We start from the raw sequence: 14,837 nt of genomic DNA, 5'->3' as shown, positions 1-14,837 counted from the left end.
CTGCTGCTGGGTCAAAAACCTGGAATTTCCTTCCATGCAGCACTGTGGACGTCCCTACACCACATGGACTGTAGCAGTTCCATAACGCAGCCAACCAGCAAGTTTTCAAAGGCAATTGTGGATGGCCAACAAATGCTGGCCTTGCCAGCTACCCTTACATATAATGAACAAATAAATAAAATGACTGTAAAATCAACCAAATCTCTCTATAGTTCTGTTTTTGTATAGTTTTAGAATTTCTACATTGGGACATCAGGTAGTTTTATTAATTCTATATAAAAATATGCCTTACAAGTATGTCTTGGACCTTCAATCAGAGAGTTAATACAAGGAAAAATAAGAAATCACATTTCTGATTTTGCATGACAATTCCGAACATAAATAGCAAACAGGAAGAATGTGATGTACAGTGATATATTTGAATATTTCAAAGAAATCATTGACAGTTAAAGAATTTAACATCATTAGCATTCATCAATTCTTACTTCTGGTGTCAAAAATTACTAAAATCCACTAATTACTAAATAAAGGAGAATCTTGGTGGATATAGGAAAATGGTTCTTTGCACATATTGTCAAAGTCTGTCTTTGCAGGTACGTTGAAATCCCAAACTACACCTTTACACAGAGAGAAAATGGTCAAATACGAGACTAAACTTTGTCCTAGTCAAATGAAGCTAAAAAAACGAGTCTCTTTTGTAAGGCTACAAATAGAAGCACCTCAACCAATTTATCATGTATTTAAGTACTCCTGTCAGACAGTCCAGTGAACCTAATTTTTAAACACAAAGGCTGACACTTTCTCTGCTTTAATCCACCTCAAAAGAGTTCACTTTCCCTGCATCATTTTCTATGTTTCTGATGCCTTCTCCAGTAATAAGTTGAGTATTCAGGCAAGCTCAGATCCAGTAGGTCATCTCTATTAGGATTTCCGATTTCTGCTTCCCCACTAAGTATTCTGATTAGGAACATTTTCAAATAAAGTTAAAGCAATAGGCATACATATTTGCTCATCGCTACTGGTCTTACCACTGCTTAATCATCCATTTATAGTATTCCCCATCATAACCCATCCACTTTCACTTTATGTAAGTAGCTACCAAGCAGAAGAAGCTAACATCAGAAATGATCATGAATCTGATCTAGCAGATCAGTAACTGTTTAGGAGACCACAGATCCAAGTATCATCACAATTACATCCAATGTTGGTCGCCAAACAAAGTTGAGGGAATTCATCTGGTGATGATCTGATCAAAAAGGCGAGAACAAACACCAAATACCAGCAGCTAAGCAACAGTTAGACCGCGGCTGTCTTTTTAGCTTAACTAATTTGTATTCTACAGAGGTTTCATGAGGTATTCCTCATGCAGACTTTTCAAAATCTGCGCAGATGGAATTGTGAGAATTTTTAGTATTGCCCTGACATCAATGCAGGGACATGAGTTATTTTGGGAATCTGCACTTTACTAAAAATACATGGGAACTTTACAGCAAGTTGAAGGGGAGCTGATATCAGTTTTGCTCCTGAGACTTGGAGCCTCAATATTCAAAAGACTCTCAACTTATATTTCAAAAACACTATGAAAAGCATTGACATAATCTTTATTTGCTAATCTAAGAGTCATTTCTCTCAGCAGTTTACTCTTAAGTCTTATGCCCATTTGAAACTGGCTCGAGACTGTCCAAGACAATCTTGTGTTAGAAACTTACAAATAACAAAGTCAGAAATTTATCCTTGATCAGAATTAAAACTTATTGTTTAGACCTGAAATAAAGTTTTCTGGCCCTGCTACCTAGTAATTTCAATAGCTATTCAGACTGATTTTCCTGATCTAAAAACTGATTTCAGGACAGAAGTATGCAATATTGACTGAAAGGTTTTAAGAAAGTTAGAAACAATTTTAGTTGAGTAACACAACTGTAAAAGAGTACATAACAAGCCATTATAATGGGATTTTCTATCCAAAATGACTCTATAATGTAAAGGTTATTAAGTATTCTGGATAGGCTTGAATATCATTGAAAATGATGAACATTGTTGGGTTTTGTTCATTATCAACGACGCTATCATACAAGTCTGTAGGATTTGTTGAAGATTTTGAAGGGGGAGTGACCATTCCTGGCTGTCCTCGACAGTAGACTCCAGTAAGTACTCGAGCACGATACATGTACTTAAATCCACGAGCATCAGTCCTTGAGTATGTTTCCTGAGCAGAATAACTTGCACTTACTGCAAAATAGGTGCCCTTCCCGAGTGCTGTGGCTATACAAGAAAAATAAAAAAAGTGCAATCATTTTATGTACCAAAAGTACCAAATGACATATCACTTTGTCTTTGGGAGAAAACTTATCTGCTTTGAACATCCTTAAACGAAACACTTTTCAGACTTACTTCATTAAAAACATTTAAGAAAAAAACTAAAAGGTTTAGAGAAATGTGGAGCTGATTTTATTTGGATATGGTAATGCTTGTAGTGCAGTCTCACTTTCGGGAACAGCAAAGACCTCTTTTAAGGCCTACTGAAAATCAAGTCAGTTGACACATTTGTCATATTTTCTTTTGCTCACTGGTATATTTCACAGTCTAAAAAGATCAGCAACCATCAGCCAAGTTTATTGATAACATTCAAAATTAAGATCAAACATTTTTTAAAAAATCTACATTGTTGTTTTTTAAGAAAACAAAACTACTCCATCATTATCTCTACTCCATCATTCGTTCTGTGGAAGGGTCACCGGACCTAAAACATTACCTCTGATTTCTCTTCGTAAATGCTGCCAGACTTACTGAGCTTTTCCAGCAATTTCATCATTAAAATATTTTGTAAGAACTGTAGTTTTGATCAAAAGTAAATATCAAATAGTCACAACCAGTCTTTTCAGCATTTAAACTTTTCCATTTTGACTATGAGGGAAATCATGTTCCTTACCATTCCTTCCTGCATAACTACGATTAAATCCATGATGGTTAATTGAATCAAGCGTGTCTTGTGCTGTTCCATGAAATAGGACATGTTCATTACTAGTGCCAACAGGATTCTTATCTTCCAGCTGTTGTTTTTTAATCATATAATTCTTCCAAAGGCACATGTTTTGCAATCTTTCAATCTGTTCAATAAAATTTCTTTGTTACATTTTATAGGCAATTTAACTTTAAAACAAGACTCAAAGTACTTACAATAATACAAAGTTGGCTTCTATAAAATAAAGTATCCATTCCTGAAATGTTAATTCATCTGTTCTCTCCTGATCTGCTGAGTGCTGAATATTTTTGGTCTTTCAGAGTTCCTGTATCTGAATATTTTTTATTAGCTCTTATTACAATCATTTAGTTGTGAAACATCTGGAAATACGAACTCTAGGACAACCATGTTGCTGGTAATAATACTAAAAGGCTAAGATATGTATCTGTGGTGTGTTGACATATTTATACTCAATCAAGTGATAATATTACAGATGAGCTACATATATATCTTATTCTACCCTTTTCATAGTCATTTTCATAGGACGTTTGAGTGACACCTAAGCTTCATCAATTCGACGTGTGGAAAATCAGCTAGCCTATAGAACTAGATTTATTTTAGTTTTTTTTGGTCCCTTTAGGAAGGAAATTAATTATGAAAACCTCCTGAAGAGATCATTGGTGACCTTAACTCAGTGTTAAGCCGGTAACTGATTAATCCATCACAGGTCACTCAACAAGCAGCAAATAGGTTTAATGTAATGGCAATTTAGACCAGTACATGTAATGCTTTGCTCATGGGCTGAGAGTCCTCAGTCAGCAGTTGACATATTTTCAAAATTATCTATGAGCTAATGGCAACTTGGTATTCATAGAAATGACAGTCATAGAAATTTACGTAAGAACTTATCAGTCTGTAGACCCCAGTGAGAAGGTAGAAATGGTAGAAACACTCGGGAGAAAGATGCATTAATGAAACTTGACTATAAAGTCTCTGTTGTGGCCATGTAAAATCCTGAGGGTTATCACTGACCAGAAACAGACTTAGACTAGTCATACAAATACTGTAGCTACAAGGGTAGGTCCAGAGGCTCAGAATCCTGCAGTCCTCACCTCCTGAGTTCCCAAGGCCTGCCCACCTTCTACAAGGCACAAGAGTGTGATGGAATACTCCCCAGTTGCCTGGGTGAATGCAGCTCCCTCAACACTCAAGAAGCTTGACACCATCCAGGACAAAGCAACTCATTTGATTGGCACTATATTCACAAACATTCACTCCCTCCACCATTGATGCTAAGGCACAGCAATGTATACCATCTACAAGATGCACTGCACAAAGGGCAACAGATACAAGGGAATTTCGTCACCTGTAAGTTTCTCTCCAAGCCATTCACCATCACTGTTCCTTCAATGTTGCTCAGTTAAATTCCCGGAATTCCCTCCCCAAGGGCACTGTGAGCCTACCAATATCAAATGTACTGCAGCAATTCAATAAGGCAAATCATCACCACCACTTCCTCAAGGGTAACTAGAGACTGACAATAAATGCTGGCCCAGCCAATGATTCCCACATCCCATAAACATTTTTTTTAAATCTGCCAGTCATGGAAATTTCAACAGTGGTCACTTCAAGCATCTTTCTGGACTTGAAATTTAACTCTATCTTTTTCCACAGACCCTCAACTGGGCAGCCAAATTTTCTCCTGGTTTTATTTCAGATCCCAAGCTTCCACTTGTATTTTGCTTCTATTATATTGCTGGATCTGATGCTGGGGAATGAGGTGGGTCAGGTGTGGGAGGGTGTGCAGTTAAAGAACAGTGATTATTGAATCATAAGGTTTCAACTTGAATTTGAAGAGCAAGCAGTAATCAAGCACAGAATGTTTAAAGAGGAAGTGGACTAACTTCAATGTGCATCCAGCCAGTCAGAACCAAGAATTAACAGGATAACTGTACTGGATCAATGGATGGCTTTCAAGAAGCAGAGATTTCATGCGTGAATCTTAAGTATATTCTAAAATGGATTAAAGGCAGAGGAACCAAAGCCAGGGATTCTTGGACGATGAATACTGAGCCAACTTCTGTTTGTCACTCATATAAACAATTTCAATAAGAATTTAGAAGCATGGTTCATAAGTTTGCAGAATATACCAAAATTGGTGGTAGAGTTGAAATTGAAGAAGGTCATCTAAGATTACAAAGGGATCTTAATCAATTGGGCTAATGGGCTAAGGGGTGGCAGGTGGAGTTTAATTTGGAAAAATGCAAGGTATTGCATTTTAGTAAAACAAACAAGGGCAGGACTTATACAGTTAATGGTAGGGCCCTGGGTAGTACTGTCGAACAGAAAGACCTAGGGGTTCAGGTACATTGTTCTTTGATAGTTGCATTACAGGTAGACAGGGTGGTTAAGAAATCATTTTGCACTCTTGCCTTCATTGTTCAGTCCATTGAGTACAGGAGTTGGGATGTCATGTTGAGCTTGTACAGGATGTTGGTGAAGCCACTTTTGCAGTACTGTTGCAGTTCTGGACATCGTATAAAGGGTGACCTTATAGAGGTTTATAAAATCATGAGGGGCATAGATAAGGTGAATAGCAAGGGTCTTTTCCCTATGGTGGGTGAGTTATAAACTCGGGGACATATTTTTAAGGTGAGAGAAGAAAGATTTAAAAGGATCTGAGGGGCAACCTTTTCACACAAAGGGTGGTTTGTATATGGAATGAACTGCCAGAGGAAGTGGTAGATGCAGGTACAGCTACAACATTTAAAAGACATTTGGACAGGTACATGAATAGGAAAGGTTTACAGGGATATGGACCAAATGCAGGTGAGTGGAACAAATTTAGATTGGAAAACTTGGTCGGCTTGGATGCGTTGGACTGAGGAAATACAGAATATGATGAAAGGAGCAGAAGTCTACAACCAATCTTGCCACTTCTTTGTTTTTCCAACTAGATTTATTTTTTTGGGTCCTATGTTTCAAGGTTTTCCCGTTCAAAATTTAGGTTTCTTTCACAAGACCCTGTTGTATATATGCTGATTCATTTAATTTGGAGCAATTCTATGCATTTAAATGTCAAATTTTGTAACTTTTTTGCATTATTCCATGGTGTTCATGCTGAAATTGCATAGGATTGTTTTGTCATTGGACTTGGTGCTCTGGCCCAATGCATGCGCAAATCCAGGCAGCCATCGCCATTTTGGTTTGGAAATTAAGTTAACTCAGTGAGTCATCGTTGTGTTACATTCGTATAGGTTTTTTTCACAGCACGCAAAAGCGTGGTATATTTTAGTTGTTCACATGACATTATTCTGAAAAACAATTTGGATTACTTTGTAATATTATGAACAAGTCATGTAAATAGGATAAATATCTAGGGGTAGCCAAAGTTAAAACTGTCTATATTTCTCTAGGTTTTATCGAAAGCACTGTCTAGGTTTTTGCCAAAACATATGGTGGCAACACTGTGTACAATACATGTTAGGTGAATTTGTCACATGTGAACCAGAACAAAACAATATGTTGAAAGGACAAATGATGAAGAAAATAAGACAGTGAAAGATAAAATATGAGAATGGACTGCAGTTAACAATAAAAAGGAACCCCAAAAGCTTCTCAGCAACACAGAAATAGCAATCATGTATAAAGAGATGCAGCGTGTCCTGTTAAGATTAACGAGGTTGGTACATATGTATCCTACTGGACAAAAATAGAATAACCAATCATTATTGAATATTGGAGCAGGAATAAACCACTTAGCCACAAACGTCCTCTGCCTTCCTAGATTATGACTAATCATCTATCTCAACGCCATTTTCCTGTGCTATCCCCATATTCCTCAAATCTGCAATTACAAAGGAAGGAGGTGGTAACAAAACATTCAAAGAAGGTGGTCAAGGTAATGGAAGAGGTGAAACATGGTAGCAAATGGGAAAAGGCTTGTTAGGCTTAGAGTAGATAAGTTGTCTGATCCAGGAAGCCTGCTATCCCAGACTTCTTAAATAAACAGGGTTGGAGATAAAGAAAGAGCTTGTCATTCTTTTCCATTCTTCCCTAGATAGGGGGAGGTGCCACGGGAATGAATAGTGGCAATTGCACCATCTTTACTCAAACAGGGGTCCCTAATAATCACACGCTAGTCAGTTTGATTGCAGTAATGGGTAAGGTTCCATAAACAATAATGAGATAAGGAATCAACAGGCACTTGAAGATGTTTGAGTTAATTAAGGATTGCCAACATAGAGATGTAAATGTTAATTTCTTAAGCCTATTGGCCAGGTATTAGACATAGTAGCTCTCACGGCGACTGCTAGTGCGTGTGTGATTTCTTCCATTACTAACATCATTGTTGTGAGCCCATCTGCTGTGACTGTACTGCATTATGTCCGCACTCCCTCTGCCAAACCTTCTGCCCCTTGTCCACTACTGACCTGCTCCCTACCCTCTTCAGAGCTCATGCTGGCCTTCTTCAGACCTCAAGCAGGCCATGCTGAGAAGGGAAAGGAAACCTTCAGGGAAATAAACTTACATGTCGACTCGGGGTAATGGGACTGATTGGATTGATCTACGGAGAGTAAACATGAAATCATTTTAAGGGAAAAATGGAAATGGACTTTCCCTCTATACCATCATGACTATACTGTCAACATGTTTTAAGGTAGTAAATCTGCCACCTTTATCTAGTCTGACCACGTGACTCCAAATCCACAACAATCTGGTTGACTCTTGCATGCAATTGGGGATGGGCAATAAATGATGGCCTAGCTAGTGATGTTGACATCCACTGAATTTTTTTAAAGTTGTTGGACTTTTTCGGACGATATCAGATGGTAGCCTCCAAATTCCATTCTGTTTATTCACTGCTCAAACTTCATCCAAAACATCTCTAACTCAGAAGAATACCTCCTCATTTCTTTGGCAACGTACTGCCCAGCAATTATTTTCATGCTAATTTTCTATGATATACGTTATGAGATAGATCACCATATGTTAATACCAATAGTAGACACAGAAACAGAGTTAATGCTTCAGGTTTTCCAGCTTTAAAACAATCATATATTAATTGAAAGTTTGTTCACTTTCACATATTGTTGTTTGGATGCCATGAAAGTGGATTACATTATCAACAAATATTAAAATACCTTCACAATCTTAATCGGTTTATTTAGTCTCATTAAGTTCTCTGATGTTGTTATTGATTTCACTACTTCCTGATATTCTTGGGATTGTTGTTGTAACTGTATAAATTTGTACTGTGATTTTTGCATGTCATCCCAGTGGCTAGGAATGTTGTCTGTTGCCATTCCTGGAGATAAATCAAATGAATCACATCATATTTTTATCATCATTCATATGCTAGTCAAAGTTTTATTAGCCTCAAGAAATGGCTGTCAGTGCCAGGATGTTTTCTTTTCCCCAAATTAAGCATCCAATGTTATAATTAACTTCTACCATGACAATTATAAGACAAGTCAGATATTTAATTGTTTTGACTTAAAAGACATGATGATTTCATTGTATAAGTATTTGAGGAATAATTTTGTTCCTGTTCACTACAAACATGAAATATGACATCTTCTCATTACAAATGAATTGGACAAATTAAATGAATCAATCTCCAATGGCACCAACTCTTTTGACTTTTTCTCCTGGACAAATATAAACGTTTGCAAAGTACTTAAAAAGAATTACTGAATACATTGTCCTAACATCTCCATGTCAGGACAATATCTCATCGCACACCTAAATTATTTCTGTTCACCATACAAGTCATATGGAGCCCTTGATACTGCTTTTTAGTTTAGATTTGTGATACTTCTATGGAGTTTGTGCTGTGGACCAATGTACCCTTCAAACTGAATTAAGACTAACTAAGGTGATTCCATATAGGTTTTGTTTTTCTGGCATGCCATTATCCATAAGGCAAAATGAGTGAACTGATCTACAGCAACACCCACTCATCGTTTGTGGAAAGTACATCAAAATGAATAACTACGAACAGTTCTTTTTTATTAAGACGAAAAGATTTACCTTCTGTTTTCAAAACCCTTTTCAAGTTAATTATGTTTCCTTGAGTGTCAGTTGCAGTATTTTGTTTGAAATCCACTCTCCATCTTTTGGACTGCCATTCAATTAAGAGTTCAGTTTTGACCTGAGTGAATGCCTTTTCCAGATCAAGGTTCACAGCCTTGTCAAAAGGGATGAACTGTGCACCTTGTTCAAAGTGCCATTGCACCAAATTGTTGAGAAGTTCTTCATCTCTTCTTCTGGATTCTTTTACTCTGAGATTATTAATCATTTCTTGAATTTTAGAATAAGCAGATGAAACATCCTTAGCAGCGCCACGAACAATGGCCTCAGCTCCAGATGGTTTAAGTTTCAACTCTACTGTGATTTGCAGTTTCTTCTGGAGTGCAGTTAATTCTTCTTCTTCTTTTTCAGAGAACTGAAATAAGTCATCGCTGTAAATGATTTTCTCATCATGTTCTTTTAAAATTAAACATTGTAAAAAGGATTTCGCCTTTTCTACAATTAGCTCGCTTGCTCCACAGATTTCAAACAGAACAGGATCTATCTGATCTTTGAATACAATATGGTTTTCAGTAAAATGTTGTTTCTTCTCTTTACTTTGATCAGTCCAAAAAAGTCCTGTTACTGCATCTAGGAGTGCCAGAAATATTACCTATTAGAACAAGGCAATTCTTGTGGAATAAAACATAAACACAAGGAAAAACTTTTGTAAATTGTTCTGAGACTTACTTTTTGCTTTATTCCAGAAAGATTCTGATTCCGGAAGATTGGACCTTTCACGTTTTTGCAGACTGTTCTGAAATTCACTGAACATTTGTGGTTGGAAAATAACAATGCGAATCTTCTGCAAATAAGTTGAAGATTTTCTGTTTACAAAATCACAGACTGAATCAATCATTGCATTGGCAACTTGGGAAGGGTTTACTCGTCCTTGTCCTATTTATAGGAATGAAGAAAGATTTAAAATTAGTATATATGATTTGGCCTTCTAGTCGTGGTGAAAATAATTAATTCATTGAGAAGGCAATTTCTTTCACCTCTTTCTATGCCTAAAGTTAGTCCTTTACTTAATGCCCAAATCCTGAATTTTTACATTTATTATGCAAATTCTTTCTTTTTAAGGATTTCAATTCGTAACCCATGATATCAAATAAAAATCTGTTACATGTATTCACGTATCAAGATTAACATTATTATCGTATTGTGCTGAACAACAAAATGATACCAATTTTTTAAAAAAATGTCCCTTTTTTATAGATGTTACTTTAACTTCTTTTAACATCACTAATTTCTCAGGGAATGTCTTGACCAATCAGAGTCAATATGTCTGATTTAACATTTAAATAAAACTTGGCATTTAACTGTCAATCACCATAAACTTCGGCATTCTCCATGTCAACCTCTACCAATCAGAGTCCACTTGCCAATCAGTCAACACTCATCTCTTATTCAGTATAAATGTTTTTTATCCTTTGTTTTGGTACTTTTTGCAAATTGTCCTGATAACTTGGAATTGGTAGAAATACAACAGAGACCAGGTCCTTCAAATGACAGTCATAAAAGGTAATTATAAGTGAGTGCCATTTAAAGCAGCTTGAACGCATAAAACAAAGGAAATAACATTAGAATCAAAAAGGTTTGACATGGATATGAAAATTCTTGATTTTCAGAGAGGCAGCAGAAAGATAAAGAGACAGTATTTAAGTGCCTGGAACTTGAGTTGTAAAGTAAACCAAAAGAGAAGAAACATAAAGGAAACAAAAAGAGGAAAGAATACTGGGTTAAAGAGCTGTGGGTTAAAAAAGAAGCCTCAGATGTAGAAGAATGTTCTTATTCATAATCTAAATCCAGTAAGGAAATGTTTTGTTTTTTTTTACATGCCCAACCGAAGTCCAAGGGGAAAACTGTGGGGTTAATCCTTATGTTAATTTAAAAGGAAGCAAAACAAATGAAATGGCTGAAGAAAAACTGGACACTGTGTCTGCAGAGCAGGTTGAAAGGTACAGCATGTTCTACATATGTATCACTGTCAGTGGAGGTTACAATGGATTATGATGCTGTAAGAAAGACTACTCCAAGCACATATGGAGGCATATGGACAAATGATTTAAAACTCAAGTAAACTAAGTACCTTAACTTTGAAAGAATAAAGCAAGGTAACTTTGACTGGTCGATATGGGCGTTAGGAGTAAATACCACATGTGAAGATCTAAGTGAGATCATTCTCTTGGAAGAATTTAAAAGCTCACTACTTTCACGATTAGAACCCTGGTTAAAGACTACAGGGTAGCCACTGTGAGTCAGATGGGGTAGGAATGGCTGACAATTATGAGCTGATCTGTAAAACTAAACAAATTTTCAATACCCTCATAAATCCCGGAAGGATACAGGATGGCAGAGGGATGTCAGTAAGTAGTACCGGCAATGTGCACAATTCAGCACAGTGAGATAAAGGCCAAGTGAGACTATACTGTTAGAATTACTGAGATTAGAAGAAATTTCTTCATCCAAAGTGGTGAGCTTGTGGATTTCACTACCACAGGCAGCAGTTGAGGCCAAACATTGTATAACTTCAAGGAGTTGAATATAACACTTGGAGCTAAAGGAATCAAAAGATATGGGGGCAAAGCAGGAACAGGCTCAGGGGTTGAATGGCCTACACCTGCTCCATTTTTCTATGTTTCTATGAAATTTCATTCAGAGGTAATTTGGTGCAAAAGTAGACAGAGGTGCTTTGACTAAGGTTACTATAAGATGTAAGCTCTCCAGAGTGAGAGGTAAGAGGGAGAGAATAAAAGTCTTGGATTGGCAGGTCGACCTGCAGTGAGACCAATGGCAGAATGATGTCACAATGCACATTGTGACACCAGCGCAGGGAAAGAAGGTTATTTTTGAATAGGATTGGTGAATATTTCTAGATTTTAAACAAAAATAAGATCTTCAGTTTGTATTCAAGTCTCGAGTGTTTTTCTTCTCTCTATTCTATCAATAGGTTTTTTATGTTTTTTTATTTTAGAAAAATGAAATTTAATACAAGTGTAAAGAACAGAGAATCCGGATTAGTTAGCTTATAAATTAAATCAAATACGACAATGATGGTATGATGGGTGATGTGTTGCTGCTGCAACATGTGGAAGCTGCTGTATACCAATGTGATCCAAAGTGAACACATCTGTAGTAAATGTTTGCTGCTCATGAAGCTTTGGATCTGAGTTGAGAAGCTACAGACTGACCTGCAGACGTTGTGGTATATTGGGAAGGGGGAAGGTTATCTGGACATTTTGATCCAGAGAGCAGTCACTCCCCTCGGACTAGGTAATTCAAAAGCAGTCTGTAATCAGTACGGGGCTGGTATGACTGTAGGTGAGGCAGTATAAATAAATAGAGGGGGGGATGGGACTGGGGAAGGTAGGTGGGATGGTGATAGGCGAGTGCAGGTAGGCACATCTGCCAATGTGGTCTACTGCATCCGCTGCTTCCGATGTGGCCTCCTCTACATTGCTGAGACCAAGCGGAGGCTCGGAGACCACTTTGTAGAGCACCTGCACTCTGTTTGTGACAAAGAACACCTTCCAATTGCGAACCATTTCAACTCCCCCTCCCACTCCCTGGACGACATGTCCATCCTGGGCCTCCTCCAGTGTCACAGTGGCGCCACCCGGAAACTGGAGGAGCAGCACCTCATTTTCTGCCTTGGGACCCTACAGCCCAATGGTCTCAATGTGGACTTTACCAGTTTCAAAATCTCCGCAGCCCCAGCCTCATCCCATGACCAACCCACCCTCTCATCCCCACCTCCTTGACCTGTCATAATCTGACACAATCTATTCGCGCCTCCCACCTCACTGACCAATCCCCATCACTGCCTACCTGCACTCACCTATCATCTACCTTCCCCAGCTCCGCCCCTCCTCTATTTATTTCAGAGCTCCTTTCCCCCTCCCCCATTTCTGAAGAAGGGTTCCGACCTGAAACGTCAACTTTCCTGCTCCTCGGATGCTGCCTGGCCCACTGTGTTCCCCCAGCTCCACACTGTGTTATAACTAACCATAAAAACTTGTTTCACAGTACCATTCAGATGGAGGGGGGAAAATAGGAATGCAGTAGTGATAGGGGACAATATAATTGGGGGACAGATATAGTTTTCTTCAGCCCTGAGCAGGAGTACCTGCCCAGTACCAAGGTTAAGGACACCGCTCAGGACTGGAGAAGAATGTGTAGCAGGAGAGGAAGGATCCAGTTGTTGTCATCTATGTTAGTACCAATGGCAGCAGTTTTGTTTATTTAGTCATGGGACGTGGCCCTTGCTGGCTGGCCAGCATTTATTGACTGTTCCTAGTTGCCCTTAAGAAGGTGGTGGTGAGCTGCAGTCCATGTGCAAATTTCAAAATTCCAGAATTTTGAACCAGTGGCAGTGAAGGAATGGCAATACATCTCCTAGTCAGGATGGTGAGTGGCTTGGAGGGGAACTTGAAGGTGGTGTTCTCATGTATCTGCTGCCCTTGTCTTTCTACATGGAAGTTGCTGTGTGTTTGGAAGCTACTGTCTAAGGATCTTTGGTGACTTTTGCAGTGCATCATGAAGATGCTGCTACTCAGCATTGGTATTGGAGAGAATGGGTGCATATGGATATGGTGCCAATCAAGCGGACTGCTTTCTCCTGGATTATGTCAAGCTTCCTGAGTGTTGTTGGAGCTTCACCCATCAGGCAAGTGAGGAATATTCCATCATATCCTAACTTGCGCCTTGTAGATGATGGGCATGCTTTGGGGAGTCAGGAGGTGAGTTACTTGCCTCAGGTTTGCAAGTCTCTGACCTGCCAGTTAATTTACATGCCGAGTTCAGTTGAATTCTTGGTCAACTGTAACACACAGAATGTTGATAATGGGAGATTGAGTGATGGTAACACCAATGCATATCAAGGGCAATGGTTAAATAGTCTCTTATTGAAGATTGTCATTGCCTGGTATTTGCGTGGCATAAATGTTATTGCCACTTGTCAGCCTAGCATTGTCCAGATGTTATTGCATTTGAACATGGACTGCTTCCATATCTGAGGAATTGTGAATGGTGCTGAACATTGTGCGATCATTGGTGACCATTCCCACTTCTGACCTTATGGAGGAGGGAAGGTCATTGATGAAGCAGCTGAAGATGTTTGGGCCTAGGATACTACCTTGAAGAACTCCTACAGAGATGTCCTGGAGCTGAGATGATTGACCTCCAATAACCACAACCATCTTCCTATTTGCCAGGTATGACTCCAACCACCAGAGAGCTTGCCCATTGATTCCAGTTTTGCTCGTGCTCCTTAATGCCACACTCAATTGAATGCAACCTTGCTGTCAAGGGCTGTCACTATCACCTCAACTCTGGAATTCAGCTCTTTTGTTCAGATTTGAACTAAGACTGTAATGAGTCAGGAGCTGAGTACTTTGGTAAGGCAAATCAGGGCAGGACTTATACAGTTAATGGTTGGGCCCTGAGGATATTGCCAAACAAAAACAGCTAGGGGTGCAGGTGCACAGTTCTTTGCACGTGGAGTCACAGGTAGTCAGGGTAGTGAAGGTGGTGTTTGGCACACTTGCCCTCATTGTTCAGGTGCATTGAGGACAGGAGTGAGGATGTCAAGGTGCGGCTGTATAGGACATAGTATTCTAAAAGAGGCCTAAACATTGTTCAATTCTGGTCTCCCTGCTGTAGGAAGGATGTTGTAAAACTTGAAAGGGTACAGAAAAGATTTACAAGGATATTGAGAGATAGTAGGAACTGCCGATGCTGGAGAATCTGAAATAACAAGGTGTAGAGCTGGATGAACACAGCAGACCAAGCAGCATCAGGG

General features: G+C 38.7%; 1 protein-coding gene across 1 annotated transcript in view; it reads right to left on the bottom strand.

The window, feature by feature from the left end:
- Window positions 1–244: 244 nt before the first annotated feature.
- parp14rs1 (poly(ADP-ribose) polymerase family member 14-related sequence 1) overlaps window positions 245–14,837 on the bottom strand; it is a 64,715-nt gene continuing 50,122 nt past the window's right edge. The window contains exons 7-11 of the mRNA XM_048599229.1: window positions 9,725–9,931; window positions 8,996–9,625; window positions 8,107–8,270; window positions 2,930–3,107; window positions 245–2,262 (exon numbers count right to left, since the gene is read on the bottom strand). Coding sequence (XP_048455186.1) covers window positions 1,973–2,262; window positions 2,930–3,107; window positions 8,107–8,270; window positions 8,996–9,625; window positions 9,725–9,931 — 1,469 coding nt within the window. The 3' untranslated portion in view covers window positions 245–1,972. The remainder of the gene's footprint in view (window positions 2,263–2,929; window positions 3,108–8,106; window positions 8,271–8,995; window positions 9,626–9,724; window positions 9,932–14,837) is intronic.

The sequence above is a fragment of the Rhincodon typus genome, chromosome 7, assembly GCF_021869965.1.
Source record: "Rhincodon typus isolate 14 chromosome 7, sRhiTyp1.1, whole genome shotgun sequence".
NCBI lineage: Eukaryota > Metazoa > Chordata > Chondrichthyes > Orectolobiformes > Rhincodontidae > Rhincodon > Rhincodon typus.
The sequence above is the reverse complement of the archived record's forward strand: the minus strand, read 5'-3'. Positions and strand labels throughout refer to the sequence as shown.